The sequence below is a fragment of the Bidens hawaiensis genome, unplaced genomic scaffold (genome assembly GCF_021521415.1).
Source record: "Bidens hawaiensis isolate Kalapana, Puna unplaced genomic scaffold, B.hawaiensis_p1.1 tig00045498_1, whole genome shotgun sequence".
NCBI lineage: Eukaryota > Viridiplantae > Streptophyta > Magnoliopsida > Asterales > Asteraceae > Bidens > Bidens hawaiensis.
The window spans coordinates 78,915-98,337 of record NW_027498107.1 but is presented as its reverse complement, the minus strand read 5'-3'; the positions used below and the strand labels follow the sequence as shown (position 1 = coordinate 98,337).

The following is a 19,423-nucleotide window of genomic DNA, read 5'->3' as shown; positions in this document are numbered from 1 at the left end:
GGTAGGCAGCGGCTGATAGTGACATGGCCGGCTGTGTACTATTCCTTTTCCACCAACTGCAGGCTATGTACGTGCCACGATGAGGGTTGGTGAGTAGGCAGCGGCTGATAGTGACATTTTGTACTAGAGCGTGCTCCTCGTCGTACTGTTGTCAGTGAGCTGTCACCCTGTGATGGGCTGCTTTGGTCAGATCTTGTCTATTTTGTCTATACCTTGGCAGGTATAGTACAAAAGATCCTCCAGAAGCGCACGGACTGGCTCATTTGGGCGGGAGTATTCCCGCCTTGCTCATTCCTTCTTCAGGTGACATTACTGAATTATTGAGAGTTAGTGCCTTGTGCGTGTAGCCTTACTATTAGTGCGGGTAGCCTTCCCTGATGGCTTGTATCCGCAGCTACGGGAACAGGCGGGGTACTTCACCATTGGGAGGCTTTTCCTGCGGGAACAGCTGGCGTACTGCGCGTAAGGTCTTCATCTCTCTGAGCATGGTGGGTCCTGCGGAACCAGTTGGTCTTTGCGCAGACGTCCCTCTTCAAGGTGAGTCTTGCGGGTCCAACTGGGCTCTGCTGGGACCTACCTCTTTAAGTCCCCCCAGTCCAATGTTCTTCTCATGAATTGTTAATAAGTGTGGTGAACTTTTGGACTTAAGCAAGGGGTTTTGAAAAGGGTTTTTAGTTTTAAGGTTTTCCGTGGGGATTCTTCCCGCGGTTTCCCTAATGTCACGTGCAGAAATTCCCGACTTTTCTGCTTGATCTTTGGGTATGATGCGGGTAGGTGTGTAACTTCCTCGCAAGTCAGGAACGTTGAGTTTCACTTGTGTAGATTTTCCACGAGGTTTTGGTAGTTTTAGACATAGTGATCAATTATGTTAAACAACCAATTCCATCTTGGAGCTTCAAACAATCTAGTTCTCAACGTTCCCGCTATGCGGGGATGTTATTTCCCTTTCCACAAGCATGGCCCAGAAGATCCTTCTTGGTTTTAATTCCCTGCAAGTGCTAAGTATGTGAAGGGTTTCGCCTTGACACTGTACCCGCACTCATCTTATAGTTACTTGACTTCCAAGGTATTCTTGGCTTCAATTCCCTGCAGGTGCTAAGTATGTGAAGGGTTTCGCCTTGACACTGTACCCGCACTTGTCTTACGGTTTCTTGGTTACCAAGGTATTCTTGGCTTCAATTCCCTGCAGGTGCTAAGTATGTGAAGGGTTTCGCCTTGACACTGTACCCGCACTTGTCTTACGGTTTCTTGGTTACCAAGGTAAGGGGGTATATTCCCTCTTATTTTTGAATCTTTGTTTCACGCATATTTTAGTTTAACTTAGCAATTTCTTGAGTAGTTTGGATAAGTTAACCTTTCAACGTGGCAGATGATAGGTTAAAGTTTTGCTTTCTCTTTCGTGATTGTGCGGGTAAGACCGTCACTTTCACTTAGTAGGATGGCTAAACTTTACATATATCTGACATGCGTGAAGGTTTTCCTCATCCTTTCCTTAGAAATTTTCTAAGTGTTTTAAATAAGTTAACCTTTCGACGCGCGGTTGTCAATAGGTTGATGTTCAGTTTCCTCTATCATGATTGTGCGGGTAGGACCGTCACTTTCATTTAGTGGGATGACCAAACTTTACCTATAACTGACCTGCGTGAAGGTTTTCCTCATCTTTTCCTTAGAAATTTTTGCCGTTTCTTGAGTTTATGCGGGTTTTGCCGCCTTCCACACGCAACGACTTACTTCTCCACTTATTTATGCGGTGAATACCGGCATATCAGTGTTTTGAATAAGTATAAAGGTAAGGCTATCAACACAATGTGATAAAGGAGAATCATTTCCATTAGAAGTGGCTCTAGGCCTTTTCTTTATAAGTTTGGAATTGATCTACATGTAACATTTGCGTAATTGAGCTCCATTCCATGTTCTTGGGATGGGGGTGCTATCGAGCCTTTCGAGCCGGTATGCGCCCTTTCCCAAAACTTCTTTGATAATGTATGGCCCTTCCCAGACCGGGGCCAGCTTTCCTGGGCGTTCTTGGTTCGAAGCCTCATTGTTACGCAGTATGTAGTCTCCGACATTGAAGTTGCAGAGTTTTACCTGCGTGTTGTAGTACTTTTGCATTTGTCGCTTGTAATTCTCTTCACGCGCTGCGGCTAAGTCTCTGCGTTCTTCGGTTAGCATAAGGTCTAACCGTCTTTCCGCATCATTGTCTTCTGGCTGAATCAAGACCCTTGGTGAGGGTAAACCAATTTCGACCGGGACCATGGCTTCAGTGCCATAAGTGAGGCTGAACGGGGTTTCTCCCGTACTGGCCTTTTTCAGCGTTCTGTTTGCCCAAAGGACGTGTGAAACTTCGTCCACCCAGCCGGATCTGTGTTCCAAGAGTCTTTTCTTTATGCCATCGACGATGCTCTTATTTGCTCTTTCCACCTCACCATTACCCTGCGGGTGCGCCACTGAGGTAAAGGTGTGGGTGATTTGAAGTTCTTCCAGCCACTTTTGTAGCTTCTTGTCAGCAAAGTTTGTGCCGTTATCGCTCACCAAATTCTGGGGAAGTCCAAAACGACAAATAATAAATTCCCAAATAAATTTTTTGATATGTTTTGCGGTTGTTTGGGCTAAGGGTTTTGCTTCTATCCACTTTGTGAAGTAGTCGATGGCTACCACTAGAAACTGAACGTTCCCTGCTGCTGTGGAAAATGGGCCTGTCACATCGATGGCCCACTTCTGAAATGGCCATGAAGAGGTGACTGGAACAAGTTCATTCTTCGGGCGATGGTGTTGGGTGCGTAGAGTTGGCAAGACCTACACTTTCTGATGTATGCCAGTGCATCCGTATGCATCCCCGGCCAAAAGTATCCCGCGTTATTTAGCTTAGCTACGACAGCGCGTGGACCTGCGTGTACTCCACAGAGGCCCTCGTGCACTTCCCTTAGGAGGTAGCCAGCATCTTGGTTGTCCACGCATCTTAGGAGTGGGCCAAGAAAATTACGCCTGTAAAGGATGTCATCGATGAGTTGATAGTTCAGTGCTTTACAGCGTATTTTTCTTGCCTGTGTTTTTGACTCTGGTAGTATACCCGCCGCAAGGTAATTTATTATTAGTGTCATCCACATTTCTGTGCCGGTTTGGATGACACAGATTTCCTTGTGCGGGACTGATGGTGCTCCAAGGAGTTCAATGCGGATGTCCTTTCCCAAGTGGGTGAAGGCTAATGATGCAAGCTTGCTTAACGCATCCGCAGATTTTTTTTCGCTACGCTTGACGTGTATGACCTTACAATCGTTAAAGTCGCGCATAAGGGTTTTTGCTTGTGCGAGGTACAGGGCCATTGTGTTGTTCACGACCGTGTACGTCCCGCTTATTTGGTTGGCTACTAACATGGAATCCACGTGGGCTTCCAAGTTTTTCACTCCCATCTTACGCGCAATTCTCAGCCCGGCCAAGAATGCTTCATACTCCGCTTCGTTATTTGTACTTGGAAAATCCACTCGAATAGCGTAAGTGTATTCTTGGCCTGCTGGGTTGGTTAGTTTCAACCCTGCGCCTGAGCCCTCGTTGCTGGCTGCTCCATCAGTGTAGAGTCGCCAGACATCATCGATGTCCTGTGCTGGAGAGGGTTGAGCCTTCTCCTGGCACTCTTTCTCCCGCGAAGCGGGGACTTCTGCAATAAAGTCGGCCAAGACCTGGCCTTTTATGGCTGGCCTCGGCTTGTACTTTATCGCGTATTCTCCCAATTCTATTGCCCATTTGGCTAGGCGTCCTGACAATTCGGGTTTGCCTAGAACGTTTGCGAGTTTGAAGTTGGTGAGAATGGTGATTGGGTGACATTGGAAATATCGTCTTAGCCTGCGTGAAGCCTGTACAAGTGCTAAGACTAATTTTTCCAGGGTAGAGTACCGGGTTTCTACGTCTGTTAGGACACGGCTAACATAGTAGATTGGCATCTGGATGCCTTTTCACTCTACTAGCAGGACGGCCCCGGTTGCTCTATCTGTGGCGGAAAGGTATAGGATTAATTCTTCCCCCGCTTCTGGTGCTGTGAACGTTGGGAGTTCGATCAAACGTGACCGAATTTCCTGAAAAGCTGCTTCCGCTTCTGGTGTCCAGCGGAAGTGCGTTTTCTTTAAACTGTTTCTCAATGTTGACACGAATGGGAACGACCTATCCGCATGGTTTGCCAAAAAGCGGTTAAGTGCGACTAGGCGTCCATTCAGTGTCTGAGCTTGCTTGATGGTAGTAGGTGATTCCATTTTGATAATGGCTTCGACCTTTTCAGGGTTCGCTCTGAAGCCATCTTTAGTAACAATGACTCCTAAGAACTTCCCTTCTTCCATCCCAAAGGAACACTTGCTCGGGTTGAGCTTCATGTTTATCTTTCTGAGCGTGTTGAAAGTTTCTTCGATGTCTTTCAACATCGTTTCTGGGTCAGGGCTTTTGATGACCAAGTCATCCATGTAGACTTCCAAGTTCCTCCCAATTTGGGCAAGAAACTCTTTGTCCATCAGGCGTTGGTTTGTGGACCCGGCATTCTTAAGTCCGAATGGCATCATTTGATAACAAAATGTGCCATCGGGCGTCCGAAATGCGGTTTTGTCCTGATCGTCAACGGCCATGTGGATTTGATGGTACCCCTTATACGCATCAAGGAAGCATTTAAGACGAAACGGTGCTAACGAATCTACCTTAAGATCAATTTCGGGTAACGGGTAACAATCTTTGGGGCATGCTTTGTTTAAGTCTTTGAAATCTATGCACATGCGCCATTGTTTGTTAGACTTCGGTACCATGACGGGATTTGCAACTCATGTTTGATATCTGCTAACGCGTACGATGCCCGCGTCAAGGAGTTCCTTGACTTGGGTTCTACACGCGTTAGCTTGTACCGCCCCCATTACTCTGCGCTTTTGTATGACTGGCGTAAAAGCCGGGTCACACTTGAGCTTATGCTCTGCCTTACTTCGAGGTACACCAGTCATGTCAGCTGGTGTCCGCGCGAAGATGTCAGCGTTTTTCTGTAGTAAGCGTTTGAGTAAGGTGCGCGTAGGATCAGTGACTGTTGGGCCAATGGTAACAGCCTGGTCAGGGTATTTGCCATTGAAGGCCCATTCTTCTGGTTCGGTGATGGTTGGTTTAGCCATCTTTGGTTTGGGTTTTGATGAGACAGATGCGATGCATACCTGGGGAATACCGGTGATCATCGCTACACCCTCAGCTGTTGGCCATCCCATCATGCCGTGGACTGAAGATACCAGGGCATTGAATCTTGCCATCCCGTCTCTCCCGAAGAGAATGTCGTATGTGTGGTGTGGCTTCCTCATTACGACAAAGTCCACGTCTTCTGTGCGGGAGTGTTTCCCGTCTGTGAGAATGACGGGGAAAGATAGGATACCCAGGGGGGTGTTTGTGCTGCCGTCGAACCCTTCCATCGAGGCGTAGACCGTTTCCAGGCGTTCCTTGTCTTCGTCGTCTAGCTTGTCGAAGAACTGCCTGTACATAACCGTTGACGAGGCGCCGTTGTCAGCAAGAGTGCGGGAAGTGATGTAGTGCCCCAGCTGGCTTTTGATAACGATAGGGCCTTCTTTGCTGGGTCCCCCTGGCACTCGCGGGAAGCGCACCTCAGCTTCCTTCCACGCGCATGGTTCTGTCGTTCGTCTTTTTCTTCCTCTGACGTTACTATGAACCATGTGGATGCTGATGTCAACGGGCTTTCGTCCGTTGCTTTTGTATCGGTTATCATTCTTCCCTCCATTCTTGATTGAGCCACATGGTGTGTAAGTTTTCCATCCTTGACGAATGTTTCAACAATATCCCTCAAGGATATACACTCCTCAGTGGTGTGACCCTTTGTCCCGTGGAAGTCACAGGATTTGCTCTGATCCGCGTTATGTCGCTGCCGGACCATTGGAGCTTTTGGCCATGGGAGTTTTTCGGTGGCAAATATCTCCGTGACGCTTTTGGTGAGTGGCGTCAACCGGGGGTTTCGGCTTGATGGGTGCGTGTTATCCCTTCCGCCTACTAGAGGGCGAGAGCTGGATGAGGTGTCAAAGTTTACCCTTGACTGCCAAATACCTTGCTTCCTCTTTTTGTTTTGCCGGGCGGTCCGGACGTTGTTTTCTCTAGTCCTCTGCGTGTAGAGGTTTGTACTCTGGGGAAGATCCCACCCAGTTGCTTCTCCGTTTCGGCAAAGCGCTTGGCCGCCGTCATGATGGCATCCCATGTGGATGGCATGCCGTCTTTACCCGTCAACGTGCGGATAAGCTCTGGGTATTCGGCGCCGTGGATGAAAGCGGCGCGAACAAGATCTTCGCTTATGGTGCCCAGACTCAGCTTTTTCGAGTTGAAGCGAGTGATGAAGTCTAGTAAAGATTCATCCTCTTCTCTAACGCAGTTGAGGATCGTCCACTGCTCTTCAGTATATTTCCTCTGTTAGCTGAAGTGTTGGCTGAACTTGTGTTGGAAGTCCGCCCAATCATAGATGTGGTGGACTGGTAAACGATCAAACCACGCCCTGGCCGCTCCAACCAGCGTCATCCGGAACATATAACACCACGTGGGTTCCGTCCAGTTGCTGACGGTTGCCCCCGCTATGAATCTGTTCAAGTGATCATCTGGGTCGGATATACCATCATAAGTGCCGATGTTGGACATCTGTTTGGCACTCTTCGGGGCGATTGCTTCCGCAATGTCCCTTGCAAACTTGGACGTTCCCGCATTTGCAACAGTTGGTCTAAAGGTTTTAGAGAAGTCACGTGGGTTTCCCCCCGCGTTCCTTGAAAAGTTTCTCCAAAATTCCTTCTTGGTTGGAAGTCCGTTTCCTTGCGCTTCCCTTTCGCCCTATGACGAGGGTTTGCGTCACTGTCGGACTCCTCCCAATCATCATTCAAGTACTCGCACTCATTGCTCATGTTGAGCTGTTGTCGAGTGTTTCCGAACTCGTCATTAGCCTGTTGGAGTGAACGTAAACGTTCATCCAACTCAGCTTGGAATTCTTTCTGACGTGCTTCCGCCAACGCTTTAACTTGATCAAGTGTTTGGCGGGGGAGCCTCGTCTGTTGTCTCTCCAACTGGGTATCGGTGAATCCCAGGGGAGGATTATTTACTGCACTTGCCCCCGCTTGGGTAACTGGGGTAGTGTTCGTAAAAATTGTGTACTCGCCGGTGTTCCCCCCAGCAGCTGGGGTTGTGGTTACCGGGGTTTCTTGGTCACTCGCTGGCCTTGGCACCGGAGTAACCTTAACCATCTTTCCAGAGGTTTTGAAAAAACTGAGAAAATTAGGTCTAGCTTTTATGCACGGATGGCGCCAATGAAGAAACACTAAGTGACCCCGGCAGATTACGGATAATCTTAGGGTCAAGTAGATGTTTCCCACGAGGGTTAGGTCCGGCAAAGATGGTTATTCTTCTGATGACCTGCAAAACAGACACCGTGAGCTCGTCACTGAGAAGGGGGGGGGTACCTCCTTGTGACCACCCTCCGGCGTGAGAATCAGACTAGATTGCTCTGAATATAAGTGTATATTAAGAGAAATAGCTAGAGCAGATAAGATATGTGATAATGATGGTATAAGATAAGATGATGATACCGTTCCAAGGTGTTGGAGTATTTATAGCCGAAGGTAGGTTTCCAAGCAGGTACAGCCAGCTGTATAATATTCCTTTTCTACCAACTGTGGGCTACGCACGTGCCGTGCTGGTGGTTGGTGGGTAGGCAGCGGCTGATAGTGACATGGCCGGCTGTGTACTATTCCTTTTCCACCAACTGCAGGCTATGTACGTGCCACGATGAGGGTTGGTGAGTAGGCAGCGGCTGATAGTGACATTTTGTACTAGAGCGTGCTCCTCGTCGTACTGTTGTCAGTGAGCTGTCACCCTGTGATGGGCTGCTTTGGTCAGATCTTGTCTATTTTGTCTATACCTTGGCAGGTATAGTACAAAAGATCCTCCAGAAGCGTACGGACTGGCTCATTTGGGCGGGAGTATTCCCGCCTTGCTCATTCCTTCTTCAGGTGACATTACTGAATTATTGAGAGTTAGTGCCTTGTGCGTGTAGCCTTACTATTAGTGCGGGTAGCCTTCCCTGATGGCTTGTATCCGCAGCTGCGGGAACAGGCGGGGTACTTCACCATTGGGAGGCTTTTTCTGCGGGAACAGCTGGCGTACTACGCGTAAGGTCTTCATCTCTCTAAGCATGGTGGGTCCTGCGGAACCAGTTGGTCTTTGCGCAGACGTCCCTCTTCAAGGTGAGTCTTGCGGGTCCAACTGGGCTCTGCTGGGACCTACCTCTTCATAAAAATATTATATGTTTTATACATAAAAATATTACACATAAGGCTATATGTTTTATCTACGGTGAAGATTAGGGTTGTAAACGAACCGAACGATGTAACATCCAACTTTGTTAAATAATACATAATAGAAAGTTTGTTATTAACTGTGTGTCGTTAAGTTAATCGTGTGTTAAGTATTTGGATAATATTTGGAGTAGGAATTGGGAATGGGTGGTGGGACCCATGAAACCCCTCTCTATATAAACCCAACCACTTCTTCCTTTCTTTTCTTTTCTCATCCAAACACACAAACACACACACACACACTCAAGAAACACACACATACTCTCTCTCTAGCACTCGAATTTAAAATCCAAGCCAAAGAAGGGTGTAATCTCGTGTTTAACATCGTCAAGCAACAAGAATCACGTCCAGATCTACGTATTGTCCAGATCTAAACTCGAACCCGAAGCAAAAGGTGGGTTTCGGTTTAAATGGTTAAGTTTTATGGTTAGAATCGTCATGCAAACAGATATAATGATAGATCGGGTTGTAAAATGTAAGAAAAATATAAACTTGGTAAGTTATAACCTCTTGGGTGCACTCTAAGGTGAAAAGGTGGCGTTGGACTATGAGAGATATGGGTTCAGGATTAGGTGCATGGGGTCAGAATGTGTCGGAAGATGGCTTTAAAATAGTAAAAAACGACGAAAGGCAGGAATTTCGCATCGCACAGCCATGCGAAGCGAAAAAGTCATGTGAAGCGAAATTCTATGCATGCGCAGCGAAATTCTTCCATGCGAAATTTTATAAAATTCATTTTCTGATGCATTTTTGTTTAAGGACTGTTAATAAAAATAAAATTTTTCCGAGCACCCAGCCAGGGGCGCTGCCCCTTGGACCCTGCTAGGGGCTACCGCCCCTAGACCCCGCTACCAGGGGCGCTGTCCCGGATCCCCGTTAGTTGAGGGTTTCATAAATTTAGATGTAGGAAGTAGTGGTAATAGATAATTGACACGCGTAATGTATTGTACAGTTAGCCGTGAACAACTAAAGAAGGGAATTACCATTAACGGCGAGAGAAATCGACTCCAGGTGAGTTCTAGCCCTATTTCTCTTTGAAATGTTTTCGGGGCTGTGTGCATACTCCTATGTGATAATTAATACGTTTACTTAATTGATAAGTGTATGACTATGTATTGAATGTTATTTCTATATAATGATAGTATGAATGAGCATGTATATATATATATATTATATACATGAGACAGGTAAAATATGCATGTATGATAAATATATGGTTATTCGAGACAGTAGGGACCAGACCCTTATAATATCTGTGATGTCAGGGATCAGACCCTTATAATATCTATGATGATAGGGACCAGACCCTTATAATATCTGTGATGATAGGGACCAGACCCTTACAATATCTGTGATGTAATAGCTTATGGTATACCATAGGGTTTTATGAAAGAAAGTATGTAAGTACGTATGCATGTATATAAGGTATGAAAGGAGTAATAAAAAACTAAGGTATGAATACGTATCTTCGGACGCGTACGAGTAAGGGTATGAATGTATTGTATGTTAATTGATTAACTAGAACTCACTCAGCGTAGCTGACTTTTAGTATGCACGCAGACAAATAGGTTGAGGCAGCTGGCTTAAAGAGGGACACAGGGCATGGACTGAAGAGACTGGCATCTATGATAAAGTGTTATGACTGTTTTAATTAATTACTTATGAAAAGACAATTTGTATGTTAAGACAAGAATGAATGTTTTGTAATGTGATGTTTGAAGTTTTTAATTATTCCGCGAAGTTTTTAATTTACTATGATTTTATAACTGTGTTTATGAGTAAATCCAACACCAAAGTATGGTTACCGGGAACGGGGCCTTACAAACGAACACGAACAAGGCCTTGTTCATGTTCGTTCGTTAAGAAAATAATGTGTTCACGAACGGTTCACGAACACTTACCGAACGAGATTTTTTGTTCGTGTTTGTTCATTAAGGAAATTAATGTGTTCACGAACACAAATAAAATCGGCAGAGCTTAGAGATTGAGACCGATGTATTCATCAATACGAATAATGAAAGCCTGTAAAGGAATGGAATGAACACGAATAAGGGCATGTTCGCGTTCGTTCATTTAACTTTAAAAGAACGCGAACACTTAATCAAACAAATATTTATGTTCATGTTCGTTTATTTAAAAATGGGCATTTGTGTTTGTTTGTTTAAAATCTAAACGAACATAGCTGAACAAAGATAAACGAACACAAATATAAACGAACTTAAATGAAAACACTTAAATGAACACAAATTAACAAATATAAAACCTTTAAGCCGATAACCTATCCAGATAATATTCAATTATTTTCTATTAATACATATATAAACATACATAAGCGAACATAAACGAACGCTCATGAACACAAACGAACGAACGAACGGAACATGTGTTCGTGTTCCATAAACAAACTTCCCGCCAAACAGTTCATGAATAATTTATTGAACGTTCGGTTCGTTTACAGGCCTAGTGAAGATGCGAGGGGATGAGGTGACGGGTGCAAGCACCATGTCGCCCCTCATCAACGAGTAATCATCCAACATGTATTGAGCCTAAAATACGACTTGGCTAAGCATGAAAGTTGTGATTAAAATATTCATCGATGCAAAAGAAGCTAACCAACCACCAATCTTAAGCAAGGGGCATTCCCGTAATCTATTCTCATCCACGTGTGACCACCGTCTAAACGTAAAATCTCAGAAACAAAAAACTGTGAATAATAAATTCATCCCCAAATCGATAATCGAAGTTCAAGTTCCCCTGAGGAGTAGACTTAGACTTAGATTCAGATTCAGTTATCGACTCCTCCTGGGAACACACACACACACACCTTCTCCAATGGCTTCCGATTCTACTTTCACTGACAAAAACGCCGTTTTCCGCAAGCTCAAAGCCAAATCAGAAAACAAGGTCAGATCTGTAATATAATAATTAGGTTTAATTCAATTCAATTGAGATCTGATTATTATTATTATAATTATTGTTAAATGATGATCATCAGATGTGTTTTGATTGTAACGCCAAGAATCCTACTTGGGCCTCCGTCACCTACGGGATATTTCTCTGTATTGATTGCTCCGCCACGCATCGCAGCCTCGGTGTTCATATCAGCTTCGTTAGGTACTATTACTCTTATTTTTTTAGGGCTTAATTGTTTCACTTAAACAAAATTGGATTCAACTTTACTGTAGTTGTGAGTTATTAGTGTGAGGATTGCTAGGTTTGTGAATTTGGAGCTTATTTTGTTTTAAATTTAGGTTTAATTGCGGATGAACACGTTTTAAATGGTTTCAGATTTGTCTATTCGGTGTTCGTTTATCAATCTCACACATTGTAGCCTTGGTGTTCATATTAGTTTCCTTAGTTATTTTCTTATCCGAGTTGATGTTTTTCTAGGGTACAATTGTGTGATCGGTTGATAGTTGGATTTTAGGATAATAATAATTTAAGGTTGATGTGACTTTGATTTCACTTAAAAGAGTACTGATTTTTTGTTGAATTTGGATTGGACTTTACTGTAGTTGTAAGTTATAATCGTTGTAGCAAGCTAGGTCTTGTGAATTTAAGCAAGCTTAATTTTAAAATCTCACACATTGTAGCCTCGGTGTTCATGTTAGCTTCGTTAGGTAATTCTTTTATCCATGTTGATGTTTTTAGGGTTCAGTTGTGTGATCAGTTGATAATTGTATTGTTGGATGAATTAAGGCTGATATGACTTAGATTTCACTTAAAGAGCACTGAGTTACTGCTGAATTTGGATTGAACTTTACTGCACTTGTAAGTTAGGTCTTGTGAATTTGAAACTTACTTTATTTTAAAATTAAGTTTGCTAATGAACAGATTATAAATGTTTTGAAATTCAGTAGTTGTAGGTTATTAGGAATTTTTTTATTTGTTATGGTAGTAATCTCACCATGCAATGCACTAGGTTTGAATGTTTGGTTTGTAGCCTCAGTGTTCGTATAAGTATTGCAAACTCACATCGTAGTATTGGTCTTCATATTAGCTTTGTTTGGTATTTTCTTATTCTTCTTGATGTTTTTTTAAGGTTCAATTGTGTGATCGGTTGATAAATGGATTTTAGGATAATTTAAGGTTGATGTGACTTTGATTTAGAGTACTGAATTTTTGTTGAATTTCGATTGAACTTTATTACTTTACAGTACTTGTAAGTTATCATTGTGAGGATTGCTAGGTGTTGTGAATTTAAAGCCTGCTTTATTTTTTGAGATTAGGTTTAATTGCTAATGAACATGTTTTATATATTTTAAAATTCAATGGTTCTAGGTTATTAGGAATGCATTAGGTTTGAATGTTCGGTTATGGAGAAACGATGAATTGCTCCAGGGACTAGGATTTTCCGTATTTGTTGTAACGTGTTATGATTTGTTTCAATAGCAAAAGGCTTTCCATAGTAAATAGGATTACAAGGTAATAAAGATCAGTAAAGTTTGTATGGTTTCTGTAACTTGTTAGCTTAGCCCAACAAGAGAAGGGGGCACTGAAGAGATGCTATCTTTTAGCATATATGAATTGATTTTATACATTACAGTGTACTAATAGTCCATTTATCTTTGACTGTTAAATACCAACCAGATTACCTTTTGAGTTGCATTATATTATATGTTTATTAAATTGTCAACAACAATTTTAAAACTTTCAAGGGCATTGTGAATATCTGCAAATTCAGAAACTTTTTTAGAAACTAAGGGAATTTGCCTTCTGAAATTTTGGGTGACTTTGAATTAGTATCTTTTGATCTTCTGTTTCATGATTTTATATGCATTTTGTTAATGTCAATGACTTAGTCTTTCGGTGAACAATGTTATCCTGTGTTCTGTAATGGTGGTTAACTCTGTTAATCTGTAATCTTGTGGAACTGGAAATCTGGGGACATCTTTCCGTTAAAATTGAAAATTTTTCCATCTCTCTTATTTGTGTTTGTAGAATTATATTTTGCAAAACACTACATGAGAAGATTAATATTACCTCAGTCAAGGTAATCGACAGCATCTAAGACACTATAGTGGCTGAAATGCATTACGTAAAGTCTAAAAGTTTATCTCTGTTAAAAGACACAATTAACAGATAGCAATAGATGTACTTAAATGCCTTTTAATTGACTAAGACGCAGGGCCGTCTCTTGGGTAAGCTAAATGAGACAATGGCTTTAGGCCTCCAGATTTATAGGGCCTCCATCTTAAGTAGGAGTTATGTATTATGAGATTTTGAAAGTAGAGTTATTTTAGAATTGGTAACTCATTGATGGGTCACAAGCTAAGGAGGATTGCGTCATATTCATTATCACTGCATATCATACATATTCTATAATTATTATATACTCACTAGCGCTATACCCATAATGAAAAAAAAGAAAAGACCTTAACATTTTAGTTAGTTTTAGGCCTCCACGGACATTGAGCCGGCCCTGCTAAGACGGTTAGAAATAGGTCAATTGTAGCAAGATAATTTCCCTTTTTCTTTAAAGTTGTTTTTTTCTTGTTGACCCATAAAGCTGTAAACTTTTTCAGGTCAACCAATTTAGATTCATGGACACCAGATCAGTTAAAGATGATGAGCTTTGGTGGCAACAATCGTGCCCAGGTTTTCTTCAAGCAACACGGGTGGACAGATGGAGGGAAGATCGAAGCCAAATACACCTCTAGAGCCGCTGAGTTATACAAACAATTACTCTCAAAAGAAGTTGCTAAAAGTTCTGCAGAAGATGCTATCTTGCCAGCATCCCCTGTTTCTACCAAACCAGTTGAACCTTTTGATGGACCTTCTGATTTCAAGCTCACTGAACCCCCAAAAGAGACCCCTTCAGCAAAACCTGAAACCAATGGCTCAGCTCCAGTGAAAACCTCTTCAACTATTCGTACCACCACTATCAAGAAGCCTATTGGTGCAAAAAAGACTGGGAAAACTAGTGGGCTTGGTGCAAGAAAACTTAGCACCAAGGTAACAATCATAGTGAACTGAGTTAATAATAAGTATTATCTATATGTTTTTGATTTTACTGATTTTGCGCAGACAAGTGAAAGTCTGTATGATCAGAAGCCAGAAGAACCGGTTGTACAAGTGTCCACGTCAGCAAGTGGCATATCCACATCAGCTGCAATACCTCACACTTCTCGCTTCGAGTATGTGGATAGTTCTCAAACTGTGGAGACAGGTCCAGGTGGTGTGAACACGCTTAGTCATGTTGCGCCACCTAAGTCATCCAGTTTCTTTGCTGAATATGGAATGGATAGTGGTTTCTCCAAAAAGAGTACCTCATCAAAAGTCCAGGTCAGCAATATATGTATTTTTTTCATTATTATTTTTGCATCAAATGATTATAAGATGGTCTGATAGGACTCCGTTCAATATTGTTATTCAGATACAGGAAACTGATGAAGCAAGGAAGAAGTTTTCTAATGCTAAATCTATTTCATCAGCACAGTTTTTCGGGGACCAGGAAAAAGCTGATTTTGATGGTCAAGCAAGACTTGATAAGTTTAAGGTGTATATTCTCGTACCTTAAACTTAACAAACCTTCAGTGCTAACTTATGTGGGCTGTTTCTATAAGGTTTTGAAATATTCTTTTTTGATGTGGTGTTCTAGGGCTCAGCAGCTATCTCAAGTGCTGATCTATTTGGTCATGATTCGGATAATAATCTCGATCTTAGTGCCAGTGACCTAATCAACCGTCTGTCGTTCCAGGTATTAATATTATCAACTGTTAAAATGAGATTCATTTTCTTCCTAATTTACATGGTTGATTCGGATATTTGTTTTTTATAAATATTGTAATTGCAGGCACAACAGGATATGTCATCGCTAAAGAACATAGCAGGAGAAACAGGAAAGAAGCTGGGCTCAATAGCCTCGACTTTAATGAATGATTTCCAAGACAGAATCCTTTAAAAGTCGTGTGAATTATACCGTTAAAGAAAGCGTAATGTGTAAAGGGTGGCGGAAATGGTTTGAATATTGTGATGCGTGTCTGTCATCGTTTTCTTGGTTTTTTTACCTTTTAAGATGTAGAGCTACAAAGTGTCATCGGATTCAGTCAGGACGTATGTATAAGGTTAAAGTTTAAACCCTCTCCAAAAACAGGCTTTGTATTACATTTATTAAGACCTTTTTCATATTCTCAATTTCTTCATGTTTAAATGCTTCTTTTTGGTATTAGAACATAAGCATAACCAAAAGGTCCAAAACTGTATATTTAGATCTTTAATAAGAGAACATAAGCTCTGCATATTAAATACTCTCTTGTTTATTAACATTTGATTGAATTGACTTATTCAATCTCGACTACTGAATATAAATGCTCTATGGAAGCGGTGCTAGAGCATCTCGGTCCAAGTCTGAGTGGCGTAATGCCATATTCTAAACCTTTTAGATGAATTTAGATTTCTTATTTGATCATGCGTTGTTAATTTGATGAAATACCAAGTAAGGCTGATTTGCATCATAATTTGAATCAATTTAAAAGCATGCACTGCTTAAATAATACAAGATTCCACAATTCTAATTATTTTTAGGATGATTAAAACACAAGGTAAATAGGATATAACTTGGCACTCATGGAATGTAGCCACCATGACCACCACCCCCGGTTCTGCCACCGCCACCATATCCACCTCCATGTTCGCCACCTCCACCGCCACCACCTCCCGACCCACCACTGCCTCCTCCACCGTAAGCACCACCACTACCACCTCCTCCACCATAAGCACCACCTCCATACGCTCCACCGGCACCACCTCCCGTACCACCGCCACCTCCATATCCACCTTGTCCTCCAACTCCTCCACCACCTTCACCATGCCCGCCTCCACTTCCACCACCATACCCACCACCATTTTCACCCCCGGCTCCATACCCACCACCGCTACCACCTCCTGCACCTCCACCATAACCTCCTCCATGCTCTCCACCACCGCCAGCGTATCCACCCCCGCTGCCACCTCCGGTACCTCCACCATAACCTCCCCCATGCTCTCCACCACCGGCAGCATATCCACCACCGCTGCCACCTCCTGCACCTCCACCATAACCTCCTCCATGCTCCCCACCACCACCATATCCGCCACTACCACTACCACCTCCAGCACCTCCACCATAACCACCAGCATGTTCCCCACCACCTCCATAGTATCCACCACTACCACCTCCACTCCCTCCACCACCACCACCGCCATACCCACCACCATGCTCCCCATAACCAGAACCACCACCAGTACCACCTCCACCACCTCCTCCATAACTAGGAACATGCTCATATCCACCTCCACCACCATGCCCCCCACCACTACCACCACCATATCCTCCTCCATGTTCACCTCCTACTCCATACCCACCACCACCACCACTCCCCGAACCCTCACCGCCACCTCCATATGCATACCCAGGCACTACACCACCACTTTCATAATTCAAAAGTGTTCTAGCAGTAGAACAAACTGCAATGCATAAAAAGAGGACCAAAACACTCCGGTTATCCATTTATGGAAAGTTGAGTATAAGAAGAATTAAACCCAAATGCAGCAATTTATAGGCATTGTGATCCCTTGGGTTAGTGAGTGAGTGAGTGTGCACATGGCATAGGTGCAGCTGGTCCAAACTCCTCCGCACTGAGCCTGCATTATCTATAACGCACCATAGCCCATAGCCCATAGCCAATATCTAAGTATCATGCATTTTTGCTGTCATCCACACGCATTTTCAAAAACTTAGCTACTTTTTGTATCATGTTTACATTAATTGGATAAGAATCATAAGATCGATGATAACACTTGATTAAAGTACGTTATCCACCTAAAGATATCCTTTCTATAACCACATTTGATTAATTAATTAATTAATACATTTATAGACATTGTGCAAATTGCATTATACATACATGATCACACCATCGCCTTTCACTTTCAGACGCGGATTGAGCAAATAGGATAAAAATGTTAACTAGGAAAAATTTGCAAGCTAATTAAACTCATATTGTCTGTTAACTACTTTAAGATTACATGACACATACATGTTGTCAAGGATGAGTGTTTGTATGAAAACTTAATAAAAATAAGAATGAATAATAAATATCTTCTGTTACTTTTTAATAATATGTTTTAAACAAACATGTTATGAATAGGAAATATCTTTTAGATCAATGAACACGTGTCCAAGCAGGATTGGTGGCTGTTAATATTATTCTTCTTCATATCTTTCTTTTGGTATTAAAGCAAAATGCAGCAAATGAAGACAGCAACAATCCAATATTCCCATTGTATTGTGGCCACTGTATATGGCTTTTTCCAGTCCCATGTGATGCACTCAATTGCTTAAGTATGATAAGTCAACTATACTATACATACTTGAAGAAACACTAATTGACCCCGGGCAGATTAAGGATAATCTGGGGGTTAAATAGATGTTTCCCACGAGGGGTTGTGTCCGGCAAAGATGGTTCTTCTGGTGACCTGCAAAACAGACACCGTGAGCTCGTCACTGAGAATGGGGGGGGGGGGGGTACCTCCTTGTGACCATCCTCCGGCGTGAGAATCAGACTAGATTGCTCTTGAATATAAGTGTATATTAAGAGATTGCTAGAGAAGATAAGATGTAATAAGGTAATGTAATGTGTCCATACCATTCCAAGGTGTTGGAGTATTTATAGCCGAAGGTAGGTTTCCAAGAAGGTACAGCCGGCTGAATAGTATTCCTGTTCTGCCAACAGTTTACGGCACGCGTCCTGTCAACAGCTGTTGCCAGCTTGCTTTTTCCACGTGTCATAGTGTCATTGCACCAGCGTTTTCCTCTCTCTTCCGCATTAAATTCATCGCATTCATTGCGATGAGTATATAAAGGGAGGAGAGGTTGCATCTCAACTCACAGTTTCACCTCTCTTCTTCTTCTAAACGATTTCCGGCGAATACTCTAACTTTTCTGTCTAGCATTCTCCTGAAATCATTCTTGTTTACATCCCAAACATGTCTTCTCATGATCCTGAGGTTACTATCGAGGAGTCCGATGTATACCTTGAGAATCCGTCGTCCACGTCGGACAAGGATGACAAGAGTACTGCTGGCGAGTGCCAGTGTGCTCTTCCGGTCGACCTCTATCAGTACGTCGTCAGGAAGTTCATGCTCGAGCCTTTCGAGCCTGAGTTTCCTGCATCTCATCAGACGGTGTACGATTTCCCCAAGGGCAAGATAGGGGTGTACGCTGCATTCTTCGTCTATGGGAATCTCAGGTTCCCATTGACGAAGTTTGTATACCGTGTTCTGGAGAGACACAGTGTGCATCTAACTGAGGTACACCCAATGGCGATCGCCAAGATCCGCCATTTCGAGTGGGTGTGTCTCATTCTGGGTGTGGAGCCCCATGTTGACCGCCTGATGACATTCTATTCCTGGAGGTGCATCCAGGGGTGGTATACCTTGGTCAATCGGATCAAGGGTTTGAAGATCTGCGCTACCGAGCGCAGTCTTCGATCTTGGAAGCGGGAGTTCTTCTATATCTCCGCTCGCGTCGTCCCCATAGCGATGACGTTTAAGAACGGGAGAGCTCTCCCGAACCTTCACGCCTCCAACTACCAGGAGGCGGAATGGTTCTCCAAGGTTTCCCGGATCCAGTCTCCGGTTTACCGCTTTGCGGAGTCCGGGATGGTGATGCTCGGGATGAGCCGGGTGTGGAAGGAGGCGTCACAGATTCCCATCGTCCTCGAATACGGTTTGAACTCTGTCCCTTACGGTATGCTTCATATTATCCGTTAATTTAGGGTTTTTGTTCTAACCGTTTTTTCTTTTTGTTTTCAGAGGGAAACGACTTGCAGTCTCTCCTGCAGCCGCGGGAGAGTGATGGTCCCGCTCGGATGGGTACTCGTGCTCTAGATGAGAACGAGTTGCCAATCCTTGAGCAAACGGCGGATCGGTTCGTGGAGGTCTACCCGCCAGGCCACGAGATCCTGAGCGCCAGGCGGCCAGGTAAAGAACTTTTTGACCCTCGCCCTCTCAATGCTCAAACCTCTGCGGGAATTCCTCTAATTTTGTCATCTTCTGATGAGGAATCCGCAGATGGTCCTTTCTTGGCGAGGAAG

The 19,423-nt window shown here is 43.3% G+C and overlaps 2 protein-coding genes across 3 annotated transcripts; one reads left to right on the top strand and one right to left on the bottom strand.

Moving 5' to 3' along the window:
- Positions 1–11,169: 11,169 nt before the first annotated feature.
- Positions 11,170–15,465, top strand: LOC143595743 (putative ADP-ribosylation factor GTPase-activating protein AGD8). 2 transcript variants are annotated; one of them, XM_077074688.1, is made up of 7 exons: positions 11,170–11,249; positions 11,341–11,459; positions 13,871–14,300; positions 14,373–14,630; positions 14,722–14,844; positions 14,947–15,045; positions 15,142–15,465. In XM_077074688.1, exons 1-7 carry the CDS (start codon positions 11,178–11,180, stop codon positions 15,247–15,249), a joined length of 1,209 nt encoding a protein of 402 aa, XP_076930803.1. In that variant the 5' UTR covers positions 11,170–11,177; the 3' UTR covers positions 15,250–15,465. The 2 variants fall into 2 exon arrangements, with proteins under 2 accessions (XP_076930803.1, XP_076930804.1); XM_077074689.1 differs by lacking the exons at positions 11,170–11,249; positions 11,341–11,459 and adding an exon at positions 12,239–12,354.
- A 447-nt stretch (positions 15,466–15,912) lies between these two features.
- LOC143595732 (uncharacterized) lies at positions 15,913–16,836 on the bottom strand. The gene has a single exon (XM_077074682.1). The coding sequence runs from the start codon at positions 16,834–16,836 to the stop codon at positions 15,913–15,915; it is 924 nt and encodes a 307-aa protein (XP_076930797.1).
- Between the last annotated feature and the right edge of the window lie 2,587 nt (positions 16,837–19,423).